The sequence below is a fragment of the Pantherophis guttatus genome, chromosome 1, assembly GCF_059756535.1.
Source record: "Pantherophis guttatus breed Tessera chromosome 1, ASM5975653v1, whole genome shotgun sequence".
In the NCBI taxonomy this organism is placed as follows: Eukaryota; Metazoa; Chordata; class Lepidosauria; order Squamata; family Colubridae; genus Pantherophis; species Pantherophis guttatus.
Window position 1 is genome coordinate 334,059,330 of NC_142063.1, and position 18,174 is coordinate 334,077,503.

Genomic DNA, 18,174 nt, shown 5'->3' on the forward strand with positions numbered 1-18,174 from the left:
CAGCTTTATACGGTTGTGTGCATATGAAGAAATGGCCCTCCTGTGGTTTGGAAGCCAGCTGTTTAAAATATGCATCTGTCCAAAACAAGGATGGTTTATCTCCCCCTTTTCCTCTGGGGAGTGTTGCAAAGAGTTAGGAGCTTAAATCCAACTATCCATTTACTGTCAGTCTCAAATGACTGTTGAACAAATTCAAAACAGAAGCAAAATGGGGTATTATGTTCTTGGAAAGCTTTGCACCCTGGGGGCAACCAGCTTTTCATGGAACAGAACTTTGCTGAAGGATGAAAAAGAAACCCACATGTTATTTTATTACTATAATTGATGGGAGGCAGTTTAATATTTCCATTGCAACAGAGGCTTTGTCAACAAGCAAAGCACATAGATTATTGTTTTTGTGTGGCAGATTTTGGTCTATAATTGCATCTCCCATTCTGGAGGAGCCAAGCTTTTGAGTGTTGACTGGATGTGCTTTCTTACAATCTTGGCATCAATCTTTCTTTCAAAATTACAGTTCCCCGAGGCTGTAAAATAGGACATCTCGGTATCTCAGCAGTAAAATCCAGACTTTGCACGCAAAAGGATCGTTCCGTCCATAGATGTCTACTAGCAGGGCTGGGAAAGACATTAGGTATGATGTCCTCCAGATGTTTTGAACTTCCATTGCAGTAGTTCAACTCCAGATACCCAGAAGGCAGCAGGCTGCTTACCCATGCTGCAGAGATCCAGTGACAGTTGGAGTAATATATATTAGGCTAAATTAATTGCGGAGGCGTGAAAGCTTTGTGCCAGCGATGGAACAGAATTAAAGACAACAGATGGTTGTGGGACACTGGCCAAAAACAAAGTTGTCACATCAGATGGGAAGACAGTCTGCCATTCTTCGCCAAAACTGGTCCTATTGAGCATTCTTTACCTAGGGGCAGTCATTTTGCCACTTACCTATAGAATAGAATAGAATAGAATAGAATAGAATAGAATAGAATAGAATAGAATAGAATAGAATAGAATTCTTTATTGGCCAAGTGTGATTGGACACACAAGGAATTTGTCTTGGTGCATACGCTCTTGGAGTACATGAAAGAAAAGATACATTAATCAAGAGTCATAAGGTACAACTCTTAATGATAGTCATAGGGAAACAGTCAATATAAAGGATACCAGCAACAAGGTTACAGTCATACACTCATAAGTGGGAGGAGATGGGTGATAGGAACGATGAGAAGATTAATAGTAATGCAGACTTAGTGAATAAGTTTGACCGTGTTGAGGGAATTATTTGTTTAGCAGAGTGATGTCGTTTGGGAAAAAACTGTCCTTGTGTCTAGTTGTTCTGGTGTGCAGTGCTCTATAGTGTCGTTTTGAGGGTAGAAGTTGAAACAATTTATGTCCAGGATGTGAGGGGTCTGTAAATATTTTCACAGCCCTCTTTTTGACTGGTGCAGTATACAGATCCTCAATGGAAGGCAAGTTGGTAGCCATTGTTTTTTCTGCAGTTCTAATTATCCTCTGAAGTCTGTGTCTGTCTTGTGGGTGGCAGAACCAAACCAGAAAGTTATAGAGGTGCAGATGACAGACTCAATAATTCCTCTGTAGAACTGGATCAGCAGCTCCTTGGGCAGTTTGAGCTTTCCGAGTTGGCGCAAAATCACTCATCCCAAAGATAGCACGTAAGAGCTTGATTTAAGTGATACATTGGGTGGGTGCATACAACATGCTGGAATAGATTAACAGGGAGTTTGAGAAACTTGTGATTCCTAATCATTCATTGATCATTTCTGAGCTCTTGGAATAGCAGCATTGGTGAAATCTGAAATTTGTTACTACTGGTTCTGTGGGCGTGGCTTCAGGGGGTAATGTGACTGGGTGGGCGTGGCCAACTTTTTTTTTTTACTTTTAAAAGTATTTTTTCTACAACCTCTTCGGCTGAAAAGGGTGTTAAAAATGCTTTTAAAAGCCTCTGACGATCCCAGCTGAGCTGCACAATCATCAGGCTTTTTTTTTTACCTTTAAAAGCATTTTTTTGGCCGAAGAGGTTGTAGAAAAAATGCTTTTAAAAGTAAAAAAAAAAAACCTCTGATGATTGCGTTGTCCAGCTAGGCATGGGGGCAGGCAGGGATTTTTGCTACCGGTTCTCTGAACCACCCGCCTCCATCGCTACCAGATCAGGCGATCCGATCCAAACCGGGAGCATTTCACCCCTGCATAGCAGGTTCTGTGAAATAGGACATGGCACTGCAAAATAGAAGGAGGTACTGACTATTGGCATAATGATAAGAGAGCTCAAATATACTACTATGAAGGAAGACTAGAGCAATTGGAGTTTTAGTTTGAAAAGAGTAAGGGAAGGTATAAAGAAAATGGGAGGGAGGGAGGGAGGGAGAGAGAGAGAGGGGGGGAGAGAGAGAGAGAAATTAAAAGACACTTGCTCCTGAGGAGGAAAGCTATGGCAAAGTTAGACAGCATACTAAAAAGCAGAGACATCACCCTGCCAACAAAAGTGCGTATAGTCAAGGCTATGGTTTTCCCAGTTGCAATGTATGGCTGTGAAAGTTGGACCATAAGGGAAGGCTGAGCATCAAATAATTGAGGCCTTTAGGATAAGAGAGAGAAAATGTATAAGTATGGATTAATGATGCGAAACTGTTGAAAAGAAGAAAGTGTTAATATTTCTTTTTTTAAAAAAAAAACTTTAATAAAAATATTTTTTAAAAAATAATAATTTAGGCCTTTGAACTATAGTGCTGGAGAGGACTCCTGCGAGTCCCTTGGACTGCAAGGCGATCAAACCAGTCAGTCCTAGAGGAGCGTCTAATGCTGGGAAAGATTGAGGGCAAAAGAAGAACGGGATGACAGAGAACAAGGTGGCTGGATGGAGTCACTGAAGCAGTAGGCATGAGCTTAAATGGTCTCCGGGGGATGGTAGAGGACAGGAAGGCCTGGAGGAATGTTGTCCATGGGGTTACGATGGGTCGGACATGACTTTGCAACTAACAACAACAAAAAATGAATCTGGACAAGTTCATGGAAGATCATTCTTTGGTTTAGGAAGAAGAATAAATCAATATACATGTTATTTAACTATATATTGCTTGGCCGAGATGGTTTGGAGATGCTATGGAAATTCTGACTATGTGTCTACAAGCTATGAAAGTCTAGATCAGTGTTTCTCAACCTTGGTAGCTTGAAGATGGGTGGACTTCAACTCCCAGAATCTGAGAGTTCAAGTCCACCCATCTTCAAGGTTCCAAGGTTGAGAAACACTGCTTCCAAGGCTTCCAAGGTTGAGAAACACTGGTCTAGATGGACAGAAACAAACTTAGACTGAATTCCAGCAAGATGGAGTTACTGTTTGTTCACTAACATCTTGGCCCCTTGACATCCTTTGTGATTTCTAAGTTGATTAGGTGGTACATAAGTTAGATGTCAGGCATGGTTACAGATTGTGAAGTGTCTGGTGAAAGTGACTCAACCATCAACACCTGCTTTAATTATAGTAATACAACTCTCCATGGGCTGCCTTTGAAGACAACAGAGAGCCTAGTTCCAGATTCCTTGGGGGATGGTTTCTTCCAGGTGGAAACTGTTCAGTGGTGTATAAGCAGAGAAGAGATATTTAGGATCATGTCCCACAAAAGTTCAAAAGAACACACCTCTGAAGACAGTAATTCCCTGGAGTATGCCCTTGCTGGGCAACACTCCCAGAGGTGTGCCAAGCATCCTGATTTTCACGCAGAGGCATGAAAATTATTTTGACACATGGGCATTTGATGGTGATTTTTTTTGTTATCTGCCTCTATGGCTTTGGGATGCCTTTTAATCTTTTTTGTTGTTGTTGATGTTATGTACAAGCACATCTTGTTTTTCAACTTTTTAATAAATTGCTTGGAGTCTTGGGACCCTGGCAGGGTAGAAAACCCTGCAAATAAATAAACAGAAGTTATGGGTGTTTACTTCCTCTGGAATTTCAGACTGCAGGCCTTGAATATTGGTTAAGAGGAAGTAATTTTTTTAAAAAAAGAGGATACTTAACTTCTCATCCAGACTTGTGAGTTCCTCAGATATAGCCCTTGAATGATTGTGCAACACGGGAAACTGGAGTTATTCCTCCAGGGCTCTTCTTGAGTTCTTATGAACTCAAAATACAGACAGTCCTTGACTTTGTTGTTGTTGTTAGTTGCAAAGTCATGTCTGACCTATCGCAACCCCATCGACAACGTTCCTCCAGGCCTTCCTGTCCTCTACCATCCTCTGGAGTCCATTTAATTTCATGCCGACAGCTTCAGTGACTTCATCCACCACCTCATTCTGTCATCCCCTTCTTCTTTTGCCCTCAATCTTTCCCAGCATTAGGCTCTTCTCCAGTGAGTCCTTCCTTCTCATTAGGTATCCAAAGTATTTCAGTTTCATCTTCAGGATCTAGCCTTCTACAGAGCAGTCAGGGTTGATCTCCTCTAGGACTGACCCATTTGATCGCCTTGCAGTCCAAGGGACTCACAGGAGTCTTCTCCAGCACCAGAGTTCAAAGGCCTCAATTCTTTGGTGCTTAGCCTTTCTTACAGCTGGGAAAACCATAACCTTGACTATATGCATTTTTGTTGGCAGGTGACATCTTTTCTTTTTTGTATGCTAGTCCTTGATTTACAACAGCTAATTTGGTGACCTTTTGAACTTAGAACAGCATTAAAAAAGTGACTTATGACCTTAATGACCTTTGCAGCATCCCCATGGTCATGTGATGCAAATTCAGACACTTGGCAATTGATTCATATTTAGGACAGTTGCATGTCCCAGGGCCACGTGGTCTCCTTTTGTGACCTTCTGACAAGCCAAGTCAATGGGGAAGCCAGATTCATTTAACAACCGTGTTACTGACTTAACAACTTCAGTGATTCACTTAACAACTGTGGCAAGGAAAGTCGTAAAATGGAACCAAGTTCAATTAACCACCATCTCACATTTAGCAACAGAAATTTTGGGCTACATTGTGGTCATAAATCGAGGACTACCTGTGCACACCCAACCTTCATTTAATGATGGGTTCATGGCCATCTTTGTCTCTGGAAGAAGGTGTTGCTTCGTTTATTATTATTATTATTATTGCTTTTAAATCCTTGCATTTCTTTCCTTACTTGGAAATGCATCTTCAAGCCAATTCAGATGTTTTTAATAAAACTAGATTTGTCACGGAGCAGTAACTTGGGCTTCCAAGCCTGCTCCCCTCTGCTCTTTACAAAGGTTTTCCATGCTGCGAGGCTCCCAAATCTTCTGAGGTTTGGAAAAAGACAGGAGTGCTGGCTGAGTTAATGAATGTTTACCCAAAACGACAGCCATAAAGTAGAAGCTCTGTGAGGTCTGCCAAGGCCCTGTCAGCTCTCCGCCTCTGTGTGTACAAAACTAATGGGACTAAAACAAGTCCAGAGCTTTCCCTCAATTTGTCTTTGTGGATTTCAGCAACTGAGAAGAATTTTAAGCCTTGGCAGCCTTCATCGCTTTTCAAGTTACAATAGCTGAATTGGAAGACAGTTAAGGTTTAATGCATCCAGTAAGAAGGAATTGGAAGTCTGGTGGATCTCATCTTGAAGAAACCTTTGTCTTTTCACCAGACAAGCGATTTACTCTCTCTCATCTCTTGGTAGCCGCAGTAGATATTCCAAGTCTTGAACTGGAGGACTCCTGAACTGGAGGAGTTGCAGATAACGCACTTGTGCATGGCCAAAGCAACAGACCATAAATAGGAAACTAGGGCATGAAATTGCTTAAGTTTGTTTTTTTTTTGGTCTAGTCATTTCTAGTTACTGGTAGAGTGGTGTGGTGGCCTAAAGACACTCATATCCCACCAGGAAGGTTGAGAGTTTAATCCTTGGTCAGGACAGATATTTCTCTCTCAGGGGTCAAAGAAAAAATATCTGCTGTGAACTTTACCTAGCCGTCAGGAAGGGCCTACAACCACTAAACACTCTACCCTGAATAAAGGGACTACAGAGTTGTAAAAATAATTCCAGTTACAGGTAGTCCTTGACTTACGACTACTCATTTGCGACTTTTCGAATTACGAAGAACCCCATCCCCTGAAAGCTACTTACCATCTGATTTTGATGTTACAATGACTGCACATGCTTGCACCAGTGGTGGGTTGCCCCCGGTTCGGACCGGTTCTATAGAACCAGTAGTAAAACCAGCGGGAGGGTCCGCCCACCGACCCCGATGTCATCAGGAAGCTTCTGCACATGCAGAAGGCCCCGTTGTGAACCGGTAGTAAAGATAAGTAGAACCCACCCCTGGCTCGTACACATACACACACATAAAATCATGGGGTCGTATTTTGGATCTTTGTCAACCAGATCACTTTTATGGCTGTTTGCAGCATCCTGAGGTCACATGTCTATAGTTTTGAGCATTTGCTTCCAGTTCTGGCAAAATTTGCCTTAACGACTGGTGGAAAAAATGCTGAAAAGTTGGCTCCGGTCATGTGATGCCCTGAGTTAACAACCACAACATCTTATGACCATAATACTGGACTCAATTACAGTTGTAATTGAGGTACAGATCTTAAAATGGTTACGATTTTTTAAAATAAAAAAAAAATACTGCCTCATGGAAAAAGCTGACTCAGTAAACGGTGTGCTCTCAATGACTAGCTATTGACGATAGCTCCACTTTGTTTCAATGTCTGGAGACAGTGTGGGTTTGAATGGGGAGGAAAAGGCTTAAGTTGAATCCAGATAAGGTTGAGTGGCTGTGGATGTTTGGACTGCCTGAGTCTGGAGTGATTCCATATTTACTGTGTTTTCCCGAAAATAAGACCCTGTCTTACATTTTTTTGAACCCTGAAATAAGTGCTTGGCCTTATTTTTGGGAAGGATTTATTATTTTGGGAAGTGTGGAGCAAGACGGGGCTCCTCTTGCCATCTTACCTGATTTCCAGCTCTGTCTCCCTAACCCTAACCAGAGGAAATGACGGGGACTGGCTGCACATGCGTTTAAATATTTTCGGGGAGGTCTGATTTTCCGGGGAGGTCTTGTTTTCGGAAAAACACAGTACCTGGAAATAGGGTCCAACTTTCTATTTCAGAGCTAGTGCATAATTTGAGGATCTTTTTGGACTTACAGTACTTATTCGAGAAGCAGGTGGAAGTTGTGACTAGGAAACCTTTGCATAACTTTACCTATTATGACAGTGGTGCCCATACCTCAGTAGGGAGGCTCTTAAGGCAGTTACATGTGCTTTGATAATTCACATCTAAACAATTGTAATGAGCTATAGATGGGGCTACCCTTGAAGACCACTCAGCAGCTATAACTGGTCCCAAATGCAGTAGCATGGGCAGTTACAAGAGTGCCATGGTAGGCCCACATAACATCTCTACTGCTGTTGGGTTTTTTTGGGTTATCAGTAGGCTAGAAGGTACAAGTCAGTGTGCTGGTTATTGCTTATAAAGCCCTTCATGACAATGAACCTGTTTATTTGAGGGACTGAGGGTTCCTTGGTGCTCTGCCTGTATCTCTGCATATTCAAACTAGGTAACGTCAGCAGTGCTACTGATCAGTGACTAGCACCGATACTGTTACCTAGTTTAGATAATGAAACATCTGCAAGAAAACAAGCAAACTCAGAGAACACCAAGGACCTCTCATTTCAACCCTGAGCTACAACTATTCTCCTTTGAGACACTGCCCATCCCTTGTAACTTCTGCCCAAGCCATACATTCTGATACACTCGGCATGTTTCTGGTTCCATCAATTAGAAAGTGCCATCTGGTGGGACCCAACAATTGGTTCTTCTGTGTCATGATACCCGTCCCCAGGACAACATTTACCCTGAGATTCATATGGTTCTCATTTTGACCCTCTTTAAATGAGCTCTCAAGAGCTGGCTGTCTTGAATGATGGACCCTGTCAGACCTGGAAGCCATCTTTTACCTTGTTATGTGTACTTTTGTGGTGTTTTTATTTTTCGTTGAGATTCTTTTTCTGGATTCTTTTTTTAAATTCTTATTTTGTATCGTTTTGATTTTGTAAGCTGACCGGACAGTGGTGGGTTGCTACCGGTTCTCCCCGGTTCATGCGAACCGGTAGTGGAAATTTTGAGTAGTTCGGAGAACTGGTAAATACCACCTCTGCCTGGCCCCGCCCCCAATCTATTTGCTGCCTCCCGAGTCCCAGCTGATTGGCTAGAAGGAAAAAAACTGTTTAAACTCTTGCCTCGGGGCTTCAAAGGGCCGCCCTACAGCTGATCAGCGGTAAAAGGCAGTGTGGTGGTAGACCAGTGCGCTCGAAAAACAAATGGGTAGACCGGTGCGCTCGAAAAACAAATGGGCAGACCGGTACGGCTTTGCAAGCAGTTAAAAGCCTGGTAGACCAGTATCTCTGCTAAATCCTAAAGAAGAGCCTTGGTAGTGCAGTGGTCTAAGGCACCCTGTTATTAAGCCGGTTATTAAGACCAGCTGCCTGCAATTACTGCAGGTTCGAATCTCGCCAAGGCTCAAGGTTGACTCAGCCTTCCATCCTTTCTAAGGTAGGTAAATTGAGGACCCAGTTGTGGGGGCAATAAGCTGACTTTGTATAAATATACAAAATGATTAAGGCTATTGCTGAGCACCCTGAATCTCCGGAGAAGGGTGGCATATAAATCAAATTTAAAATAATAAAAAAAAAAGTTTGTCACATGACAATCAAACCACACCCACAAAATAAGCCACACCCACAGAACCAGTAGTAAAAAAATGTAGAACCCACCCCTGTGACCAGAGCTATGATTTTGTGTGTGAGCGAATAAATAAGTGAACAAATAGGCATCACCATAAAACGTACCGGCATGAGTAAAATTCCCCATTTCTAAGTGTCCTTCAAGAGGTTCCACTCAACTAACTTCAAAAGCTTTCCTTGGCTGTCACACACAGCTTGTTAATTTCAGTGGTATCTGTTGCAGGAGTGTTGTTTATGTGGAGATAATCTAGGAAAGCTTTTGAAGCTCTGTTGGCACCAAACGGATTGAGTCATCTCAATTTGTCATCTCAGGAGGCTTAAAAAATAATCACAAGAAAGAGTGCCTTTACTCTTTCGATGCCACGCTGTAAACCCAAGATGCTCTTGCAGTTGACATTCATCTTTGACTCACTTGTGGTAAACAGGAGTTTCATTGCATTTCTTCACATGTAGGGTTTAATTTTATTGCTTAATATATTTGTACTCTTTCTTTTTGAAAACTGCTCGTGGCTTTGGCAATTTTGTTAATTCACTTTGGTAAACAAGTCGGGGATGGTTGTTTTTTGATCCTTCATCTTCCCTCATAAAGATCAGGTTGCAAATGGTTAGCTTTTCATGATTAGTTTTTCTATCAGGATGTAAAACATTAATACAAAATCAGTCAGACTCTGTTTTTGTTGTTCTTGTTTTAATATCAGGGCAGCCTGGTCTACCCAAATATGGGATGGAGCATAATTGCTTCCGCTTTCAGCCCCAATCCAGGAGCCTTTGCAAGTTAGTCCCTTTTGCGACAAATCTATACTAGTCTCCCTTTATTTCTTTGTCAGTAAATATAAATTCAACACAGTCAGACTCTGGTTCATTAACCTAACGTGCTAAAGTGTACAGTAGTGGCTAAAATTGTGGAAACCTTTTGGGAAAAATGTATTTTCTAAAACTAGCTAATAACACCACTTTTTTTTTGGGGGGGGAGTAGTAGCATAAAATTATATATCAATGGAAAGATAATTTGATCAAGAATGTAATGCAATAACTTTTATGAAGGATTTGCTATTAGACTAGCAGTTACGGTATAAAGAGGAAAAGTGAAACACGTAGAAAAAAATGAGATATACAACAGTTATCACCATAGAAAAAACGAGATATGCACTACAAAAATTATCACCATGTCAGTTAGTTGGGTAACCTTTAGCCTGAATGACGGCCTTACAACGTCTTCGCATGGAGTGAACCAAGTCTTTTAGTTCTGCAGCTGTTATAATGTGAAACCAAGATTGAATGATTGCTTCTATTAACTGGGTTTTATTGCTGGGTCGCTTCTGACTAACAAGTTTATTTAATCGGCTCCATAGATTTTCAGTTGGGTTAAGGTCTGGGCTATTCCCAGGCCATTCCAGCAATGGAATATGATTATCTTGAAACTCTCCCCCCCCCAAAAAAAGTGGTGTTATTAGCCATCAAACCTCAAAAATACACTTTTCCCAAAATGTTTCCACAATTTTGGCCACCACTAGCTTCAGAGTATGTGTAGTTTGCCTTATTGTACCAACCATCTTTTTTTTGTGTGTGTCTGTTTGATGTTTTTGTTTCCAGATACAGACTTAGGAGTTGTTACGCTAACAGAAAATGAAGATCAAGAGGCCAGGTCTTTGGCACTCCCCAAAATATCAGGATTAGAACGGAGCCAAGAGAAGAGTCAGGACGGTGGGAAAGAGCCATCGCTTGACCCTGTTGTGCCTCAGGATCTTTGTCCTCAAGTTTCTCAGCCTTTGGTCCCACCTCGTTTGGAGCCACCAACAGAGGCACATTCTCCAGAGCCTGCTGCTGTCCACCCTGCTCGCTCCTCCTATTCGGACGTCCCAGAGAAGCAACCAGCTTTGGAAGAGGCCCAGTTTCCCACAGTTCCTCCTTCCCAAATACAACATCCACCGAGACCTCCCTCTCCTGGGCAGCCAGCCCATCCAAACCGTCCACCTTCTCAGCTGCGTCCTCCCTCCCGTAGCCTTGCACAACAGTTGTCGGCTTACAACAGCAGCAGTTTAAGCCTCAACAGCTTGAGGTGAGGATCACGCTGGGCGTTTTCCAAGCATCCGTTCATCTGCTGGGTTGTAAAAGTAGAGATGTTGACATGTCTTGAAAAGGGGCCAGGCTCTTTATTTGGGTGAGTGCTGTGGGAGTGTTGGAAGACAGCCAATAAATTATAAATAACATCTTCTTCCATAATCCAAAAAACTCTGGGCCAACCCTGGAAACTGAGACTAGACACAAAGCTAAAGAGGTGCCAGTTTCCAGTACTGTTGTCTGTAATTTAAAGGATTGAAAGTACAACAAGGCTCTTGCTGTGTCAAGTGTTAAGGAGAGACTATTAATCAGACAAGAAAAATAAAGCACTAAATAATTCAGTTGGATCCCTCACGCTTCTGCTAATGAAACCCAGAGATGTGTAGCAACATCTCCCATAGCCTCTATCAAGTTCTTGCATTCCTCAATTTTAGATTTATTTTAAAAATTAAAAATAAATAAAGGGGAAACCAACTTGTGGCTCAGACAAGTATCAGCCTTTATCCATATAGATTTCCAATAAAATATCTGGGCTTCTTATAGACCAGGGGTATCAAACGCAATTTCATTGAAGGCTGCATTAGGGTTGTGTTTGACCTCAGGGGGCTGGGGTGGGCGTGGCCAGCTCAACGTCACTCATGTCGAGGGGATGGCACCTGTGGTGGCCATGTGCCAAGGCAGGATTTCCCTCAGACCTTCCCTCACTCTCATTATAATCCTTCCTTCCTTCCTTCCTTCCTTCCTTCCTTCCTTCCTTCCTTCCTTCCTTCCTTCCTTCCTTCCTTCCTTCCTTCTCTTCTTCTTCTTTCTCTCTTCATTTTCCTTTCTTCTTCCTTCCCCTCTTTCCTTATTTTTCCTTCCTTGCTCTCTTCCCATCTTTTTCTTTGTCTTTCCTGTTTTCCTTTCCTGTTCCTTCTTGCATGCTCAAATGCAAAAGGGGAAACATTTCTCCTTTTGTTTTGTTTTTGGTTTGTTTTGCCAGTGAAAACGGAGCTCAGGGGGACTGTGCATGGCCTCCCGCACTTTGTTTTCAGCCACAACGGCCACTTGCAGCCCTCTGCCAGCGAAAATGGAGCTCGGGAGGACTCCCGAGCTCCATTTTCGCTGGGAGAGGCACCATGGGCCGGTCCTTTGCTGTTTCCAGGGCAGCTCCCCAGGCCAGATCTAAGCACTCCCGGGGTTGGATCCGGCCCGTAGGCCTTGAGTTTGACACCCCTGATATAGACCCAAGAGATGTTCTTAAGAAATCGAATGGCAGGTGGATACAGCTTGTGCTTTCTTTGCAAGTTATGGTCCCTCACCCTAGAAGAAGTCAGATAAATTGAGGAGATTAAATTCCTGCTGGGGAAGGTCTGAATTTGGCATTCTAGTAAATAAGTGTTTTGGGGACTGGTCATATCTATCAAGGCAGCCATTTTGTGAGAACGGCTATAACGTACTCTCAAAATTGCTAAAGTGTTTACCAGTCCCTCGGCTTACTTTATTACCTGACCCTAGCCATTACAGCTTATAAAACATGGTGCATGGCTTGGTGTTTTGTGGAAGCAAGGGCATGATGGTTTGTTAGCCAACTAGGCTTGAACTGTGCTTTTAATTTAATTTAATTAATTCAATTTATATGTCGCCCCTCTCCGAAGATCAGGGCGGTGACATCCCCTTTAGCAAAAAGGGGACGTCCAGCCGTAATCGGAGTCACCCTTGTGATGAGATGGGCGGCCTACAAATTTAATAAATAAAAATAATACAATAATCTGTCCTGAGAGATGGCAAATTTGCAATTGTCCATCTGAATCCCACTTTCTATCAGAACTGGTAAGATGAGGGAACCTCAGGCCAAGTTTCATGGACAATAGCTTAGGCCAGAGATGATGAACCTTGGTAGTTGGTGTGTCAAAAATTTGGAAAATGCCTAACTTGGCTGGTGTGTCGCACCCCACTCCCAAACAAAAGAGGAACAATTCTCTATCTCTCCCCCTCCAAAAAAAATTTAGGCCACTCTGAACAGTGGCACTCAGTGGCAGTGCCAAGACAGGATCTGAAGCAGAGCGCAGACCTCTATTAATGCCACTGCTGCCACACATAAAAGGCTTTGTGCAGGGGTGGGCTTCAAAAATTTTAGCAAGGGGTTCTCTGCCTGGTTGCTGAGTAGGCGTGGTCATGTTGGGCATGGCCTAGTCGGCTGCCTGCACCACGGCGGGGGAGGGGGGATGTTTTTGCCCTCTCTGGGCTCTGGAGATTTTCTTCAAGCCTCCAGGAGGGTGAAAACGGCCTCCCCAGGCTCCGGAGGCCCTCTGGAGGCTGGAAACAGGCCCCTTTCTGGCCTTTCCAAACTTCCTGTAGACCCATTTTTCGCCCTCCCTGAGCCTCTGCACGCACCCTGCACTTACCTGCATCCAAAGTGGGCCACGTGGGGACTCCTGGGAAGGGCGGGGTGGGAGGGGCCAGCCAGGAGTGGGATTTGGGGGTTCTTCAAACTGCACAGAATCTTAGCTAGAGGTTCTCCCGAACCCCTGTGAACCCTCAGCAGCCAACCCCTGGCTTTGTACCATGTGAGCCTTGCGGAATGGCACAATTTGCCCTCACAGCCCAGTGCTCTCCAGGATCTGTTACATGGCGCTTAATTTCAGTCAGTCTTCTTCTGTTGACAGGCCCTTGTAGCCTACTCAAGGCTGTTGTGAGTCACACAAGGGGTTCACCCTTTAAGTAATTTGGAGACCATTCTTTTACAGCCTCTGCAGCCTTGAAACACTGTGCAAAATCATGCCCCATTCTTGCACGATTTTCGGAGGCCGTGCGAGAGCGCACCCTATTCTCACGTGCTTTTTGTAGCATCTGAAAATTGTGCGAGAACGGAGCATGCTTTTGAGAATAGTTATTGCCAGACGTTGTGGCATGTCACCTTTGACATGCGTGTCATAGGTTCGCCGTCACTGGATTAGGTAGTTTTGATCTGATGTGGAGAATACGGGTAGTCCTTGACTTACGACCACAATTGAGCCCAACATTTCTGTTGCTAAGTGAGACATTTGTTAAGTGCGTTTTGCCCCATTTTTTCTTGCCACAGTGAATCCCTGCAGTTGTTCAGTTAGTAACATGGTTGTTAAGTGAATTTGCTCATCAGGTGGCCACAAAAGGTGATCACATGACCCCAGGACACGGCAGCCATCATAAATATGAGCCAGTTGCCAAGTGTCCGAATTTTGATCACGTGACCTTGCTGCCATGGTCATAAGTGTGAAAAATGGTCATAAGTCACTCAATGCCATTGTAACTTTGAACGGTCACTAAACAAACTGTTGTAAGTCGAGGACTACCTGTATTTTGGGAACAAGACCTGTTCTCTCTCTGTGGCAATGGGAGGCCTTGTGAGTCTGTCCTTCCTTATTGGATAATTCCTTTCTGTGCATTTGCTAACATCTTCCTTTCTGCATCTTTTCCCACAAACAGCAGCAGCAGAAGCAGCACTCCAGCCAAAAGTCAACCCCCTCCTCCCCCACCACCTCATCCCCCCATAGCTCACCACCCCTCGGCATCCCCCTTCCCTCTCTCTTTACCCAATCACAGCCCCCTCCATAATTTCACACCTGCCCTCCAGCCTTCTAATCACACCCATCACCCCAATATGTTTGCCCCTCCCACGGCATTGCCTCCTCCTCCTCCTCTGACATCGGGGACATTACAGGTTCCAGCTCATCCCGCTGGCACTGCTTACTCAGGTAAGGAAGAAAGCGTCACTTTCCGGGGTCAAATCCTAGTTTCTTTGCTCGTTCTAGTCAATGTATTAGCATCTCAGGTTACCTGAGGGACCATCTGTTGCCAGTCACATCTACCCGACCCATCAGAGCACGGAGGCAGGGAAGTTGTGGGTCCCCTCCCCTAGGGAGAAATACCTGGTGGGACCCAGAAGAAGGGCCTTCCCTGTGGTGGCCCCCTCTCTCTGGAACATTATCCCCCGCAGAGATTAGATTGAAGGGGTTCTCTTTGGGTCCCAAAACTGAGGAAATGGAGTCTTTCTGATGACCTTGAAATAGCATCCCTACTGAGATCCATATGGCCTCAACCTGACTGGGTTTTATGAAGGCCATCAAAACCTGACTTTTCAACAGATTTGGAGAGGGGCGGGGATAGACTTTGGATTTCTCATACTATTCCTTTGTGTACAGTCGTTTGTTGTTATTGTATAACGTATTTTTCGGAGTATAAGACGCACCTTTCCCCCCCCTAAAAGTAGGTGAAAATTTAGGTGCATCTTATAGACTGAATACGGGGTTTTTTGGCCTCCCAAGTCCTCCACGCATCACGTTTTTGCCCTCCCCGGCCCCCAAAAGCTCTCTGCAGGCCAAAAACGGATGGTTTTTTTGGTGAAAACAGGCCCATTTTTGGCAAAAATGGGCCGTGCGGAGCATTGCAGAGTGCTTCTGAGGGCCTGGGAGGGTGAAAACGTGATGAGTGGAAGTCAAAAACTATTTTTTTCTTGTTTTCCTCCTGTAAATTTAGGTGCATCTTACAGTCCGGTGCATCTCATAGTCCGAAAAATACAGTAGATTCTGATGTCTATTTTTAACCTTCTTTACAGAATTAGGCAGGCATGTTGTTTAGAGTTGGCGATGATTGGGGTGATACATAAAATTTATTTAAAGGAGGAAGGGAAAGACTTTCATGATGTTGTCTTCCTTTCCAGAGCAAGATCTTCTCCGCCAGGAGCTGAACACTCGGTTTCTGGCTTCCCAGAGCGCTGATCGTGGCGCCTCGCTGGGCCCACCACCCTACTTGAGGACGGAGTTCCACCAACACCAGCACCAACACCAGCACACGCACCAACACACGCACCAGCACACCTTCACGCCTTTTCCTCACGCCATCCCTCCAACAGCCATCATGCCAACGCCAGCACCTCCCATGGTGCGTAATCCAGGCAGAAATGTGAGGATAAGTAGCGCGCAACCTTCTTTTTGTTGCAAAGTATATTGTGACAGCTGACAAATAATAATCACAACCGCAAAGATGTTTGTGGAGTCGTGGGAGAAAAGACTGAAAGGCATTTGGGACCCTCTAGACAGTTCCCCTTTGCAGTGGGGAGGGGTCTTGGGGCAGAGGGGTTCCATGTATATTGATTCAGTAGCCCAGATCTGGTACTCTTAATTTAATTGGTAATTTAACTTTTCTTTTTTTTGCAATCATGAGGACATCAATCACACTTATGTGCAAAGAAAAATAGTTATACAATTAATATACCCACCTATCTCACAATTGTGGATCTGGGTGACGAATAGAGAATGAAAACCAAAAGTACAAGTAATGCAACCATTAAAACAAGTAAATATCGGACAATTAGGATAACACTATAACAAATGCCTCATAGAATTGCCTTGATATTTTACGGCACTAATTTGGTTCCAGGGCTGAAGTTTCAGTTGTTCGCATAGCTAAATTATACCCTATGTATTTCTAGCTTTTCTGATAATGAGCATGAGAAAAATCTCATTGAACAAGTACCGTTTTTGGTGTGTATTGAAAGTTTTCTGTATGAAATTTCTGGCTATTTGTTCAGCAGGTTAATAATTTCCTTGGTTCTATTTGCTGTAAGTGAGAGGTAGCCTTTAATGAGTACCTTTCTTTTAGAACAAAATAGAAGTATTCATCATATTGTAATAGTAATAATAATGCATGTTAACAAGGCAAGCGTTAGGTAAATTATACTTTAGGGCTATTTGACTTGCAAGTGTTTGGACAACCACTTAGATGGCAGCCAAGAACTAATATTTTTGGTATCTGCTGCCATCTTGTGGCCATCTAGAGTTTTGCCACTATCTGGTTTTGTCCTACAATACTTAAATTGACTTAAAAAGTGTGAGTTTATCAGTAACCACAGCAGATAGGTCAAAATTTAACTGGAACCTTTTAATTAAAGGTGTAATTGCCCCAATTTCATATCCCACTCTGGGGCCACTGTTATATTTATTGCAATCCCACAAATACAGAAAACATGGAAATGCAACAATTTGGCAATGATGTCATCTAGGGTCTTTGAGTAAAGGGAATGAATAAATAAATGATGGCAATTCCAAGAAAAGACTTATGGAAAGATAACTTGAATCTGCTGGCATCACACCTTTATTGCCTTGAATAAAGATTTAAATAAAACTGAACCACTGGGGGAAAGAAATTAGTGAATTGTCAGTCTTCTTTCTTGCACTTCACTTTATTTACAGTATTACAATATTGTAGTATTTCTATATTTAGACCTAATTATCTCTATGTCTATCTCTATCATTCTATTGTCGAGAGTCGGGCAGCATACATGTTTAATAAATTATCAAATTGAAGTTATAGATTATTAAATTTAAATTAATATAAATAATCTTGGTCACTCTGATCAGAAACTCCATTTGGGTAAGTGTTAATAGAATTAGAACTATTTACAGAGATGACTGAGAAATGTGAGGTAAATGTTAGCAGGCTGGGTAGAATTTTGAATCTCACCATTATTGCTACAGGTAGTCTTCGATTTACGATCACAATTGACAAAAATTTTTTGTTGTTAAGTGACATTTTGTTGATAAGTAACATTTGTTCAATGAATTTTGCCCCATTTTATGACCGTTTTTTCCACAGTTGTTAAATGAATCACTGCAGTTGTTAAGTTAGTGACACGGTTGATAAGTGAATCTGGCTTCCCCTTTGACTTTGCTCCACAAAAGGTCATAAAAAGTGATCACATGACCCTGGGACACTGCAACCGTCCTAAATGGGAGTCAGTTGTCACGCATCCAAATTTTGATCAGGTGACTGCAGCGGTCGTAAGTGTGGAAAACAGTCATAAATCACTTTTTTCAGTGCTGTTGTAACTTTGAATGGTCACTAAACGAACAATTGTAAATCGAGGATTATTTGTACTACTGCTATTATCACTACTTTTATTATTATTGTTTTTTAAAAACCCTACTCGCTGTCTTCGTAAGCCAAATCCAGCAAAAAAGTGCTGAAGATGCTGTAAAATGATGACTGAGGGTTGAGATGAAAAGGTGCAAGAGCAACAGATTGTCTAATCCTTGCTTGTTTTATTTAATACCTGAAATTTCATTACTTATGTTTTCCTTGATCTATTTTGCTTTATGACTGCTGATTCCTCATCCTTCTTAACTTCTAAGGACTTGTGTGTGTTTTTTTTCTTAAAATGTTTTCTGCTATGGTTTATATTGAGGGGCATCTTAGGTTGGGTTTCTCTCTCTCTCTCTCTCTTCCCCCCCTCTCCCTTTCTCTCTCCCTCTCTCTCTCTCTCTCCCTCCCTCCCTCTCTCTCTCTCTCTCTCTGTGTGTGTGTGTGTGTGTGTGTGTGTGTGTGTGTGTGTGTGTGTGTATGAAGCATCAAAAAATAAAATAAAATCAAGACAATGACCACAA

At 42.9% G+C, this 18,174-nt stretch overlaps 1 protein-coding gene across 16 annotated transcripts in view; it reads left to right on the plus strand.

Annotated features, from left to right (window-relative positions):
* The window catches only part of AUTS2 (activator of transcription and developmental regulator AUTS2), a 1,102,353-nt gene that overhangs the window by 1,044,423 nt on the left and 39,756 nt on the right, over positions 1 to 18,174 (plus strand). For 13 of the 16 annotated variants that reach the window (XM_087889442.1, XM_087889478.1, XM_087889448.1 and 10 more), the window contains 3 exons: positions 10,304 to 10,769; positions 14,219 to 14,487; positions 15,453 to 15,694. In XM_087889442.1, the coding sequence (XP_087745568.1) occupies positions 10,304 to 10,769; positions 14,219 to 14,487; positions 15,453 to 15,694 (977 nt within the window). The remainder of the gene's footprint in view (positions 1 to 10,303; positions 10,770 to 14,218; positions 14,488 to 15,452; positions 15,695 to 18,174) is intronic. The other 3 variants (XM_087889467.1, XM_087889499.1, XM_034420815.3) reach the window with 1 other exon arrangement.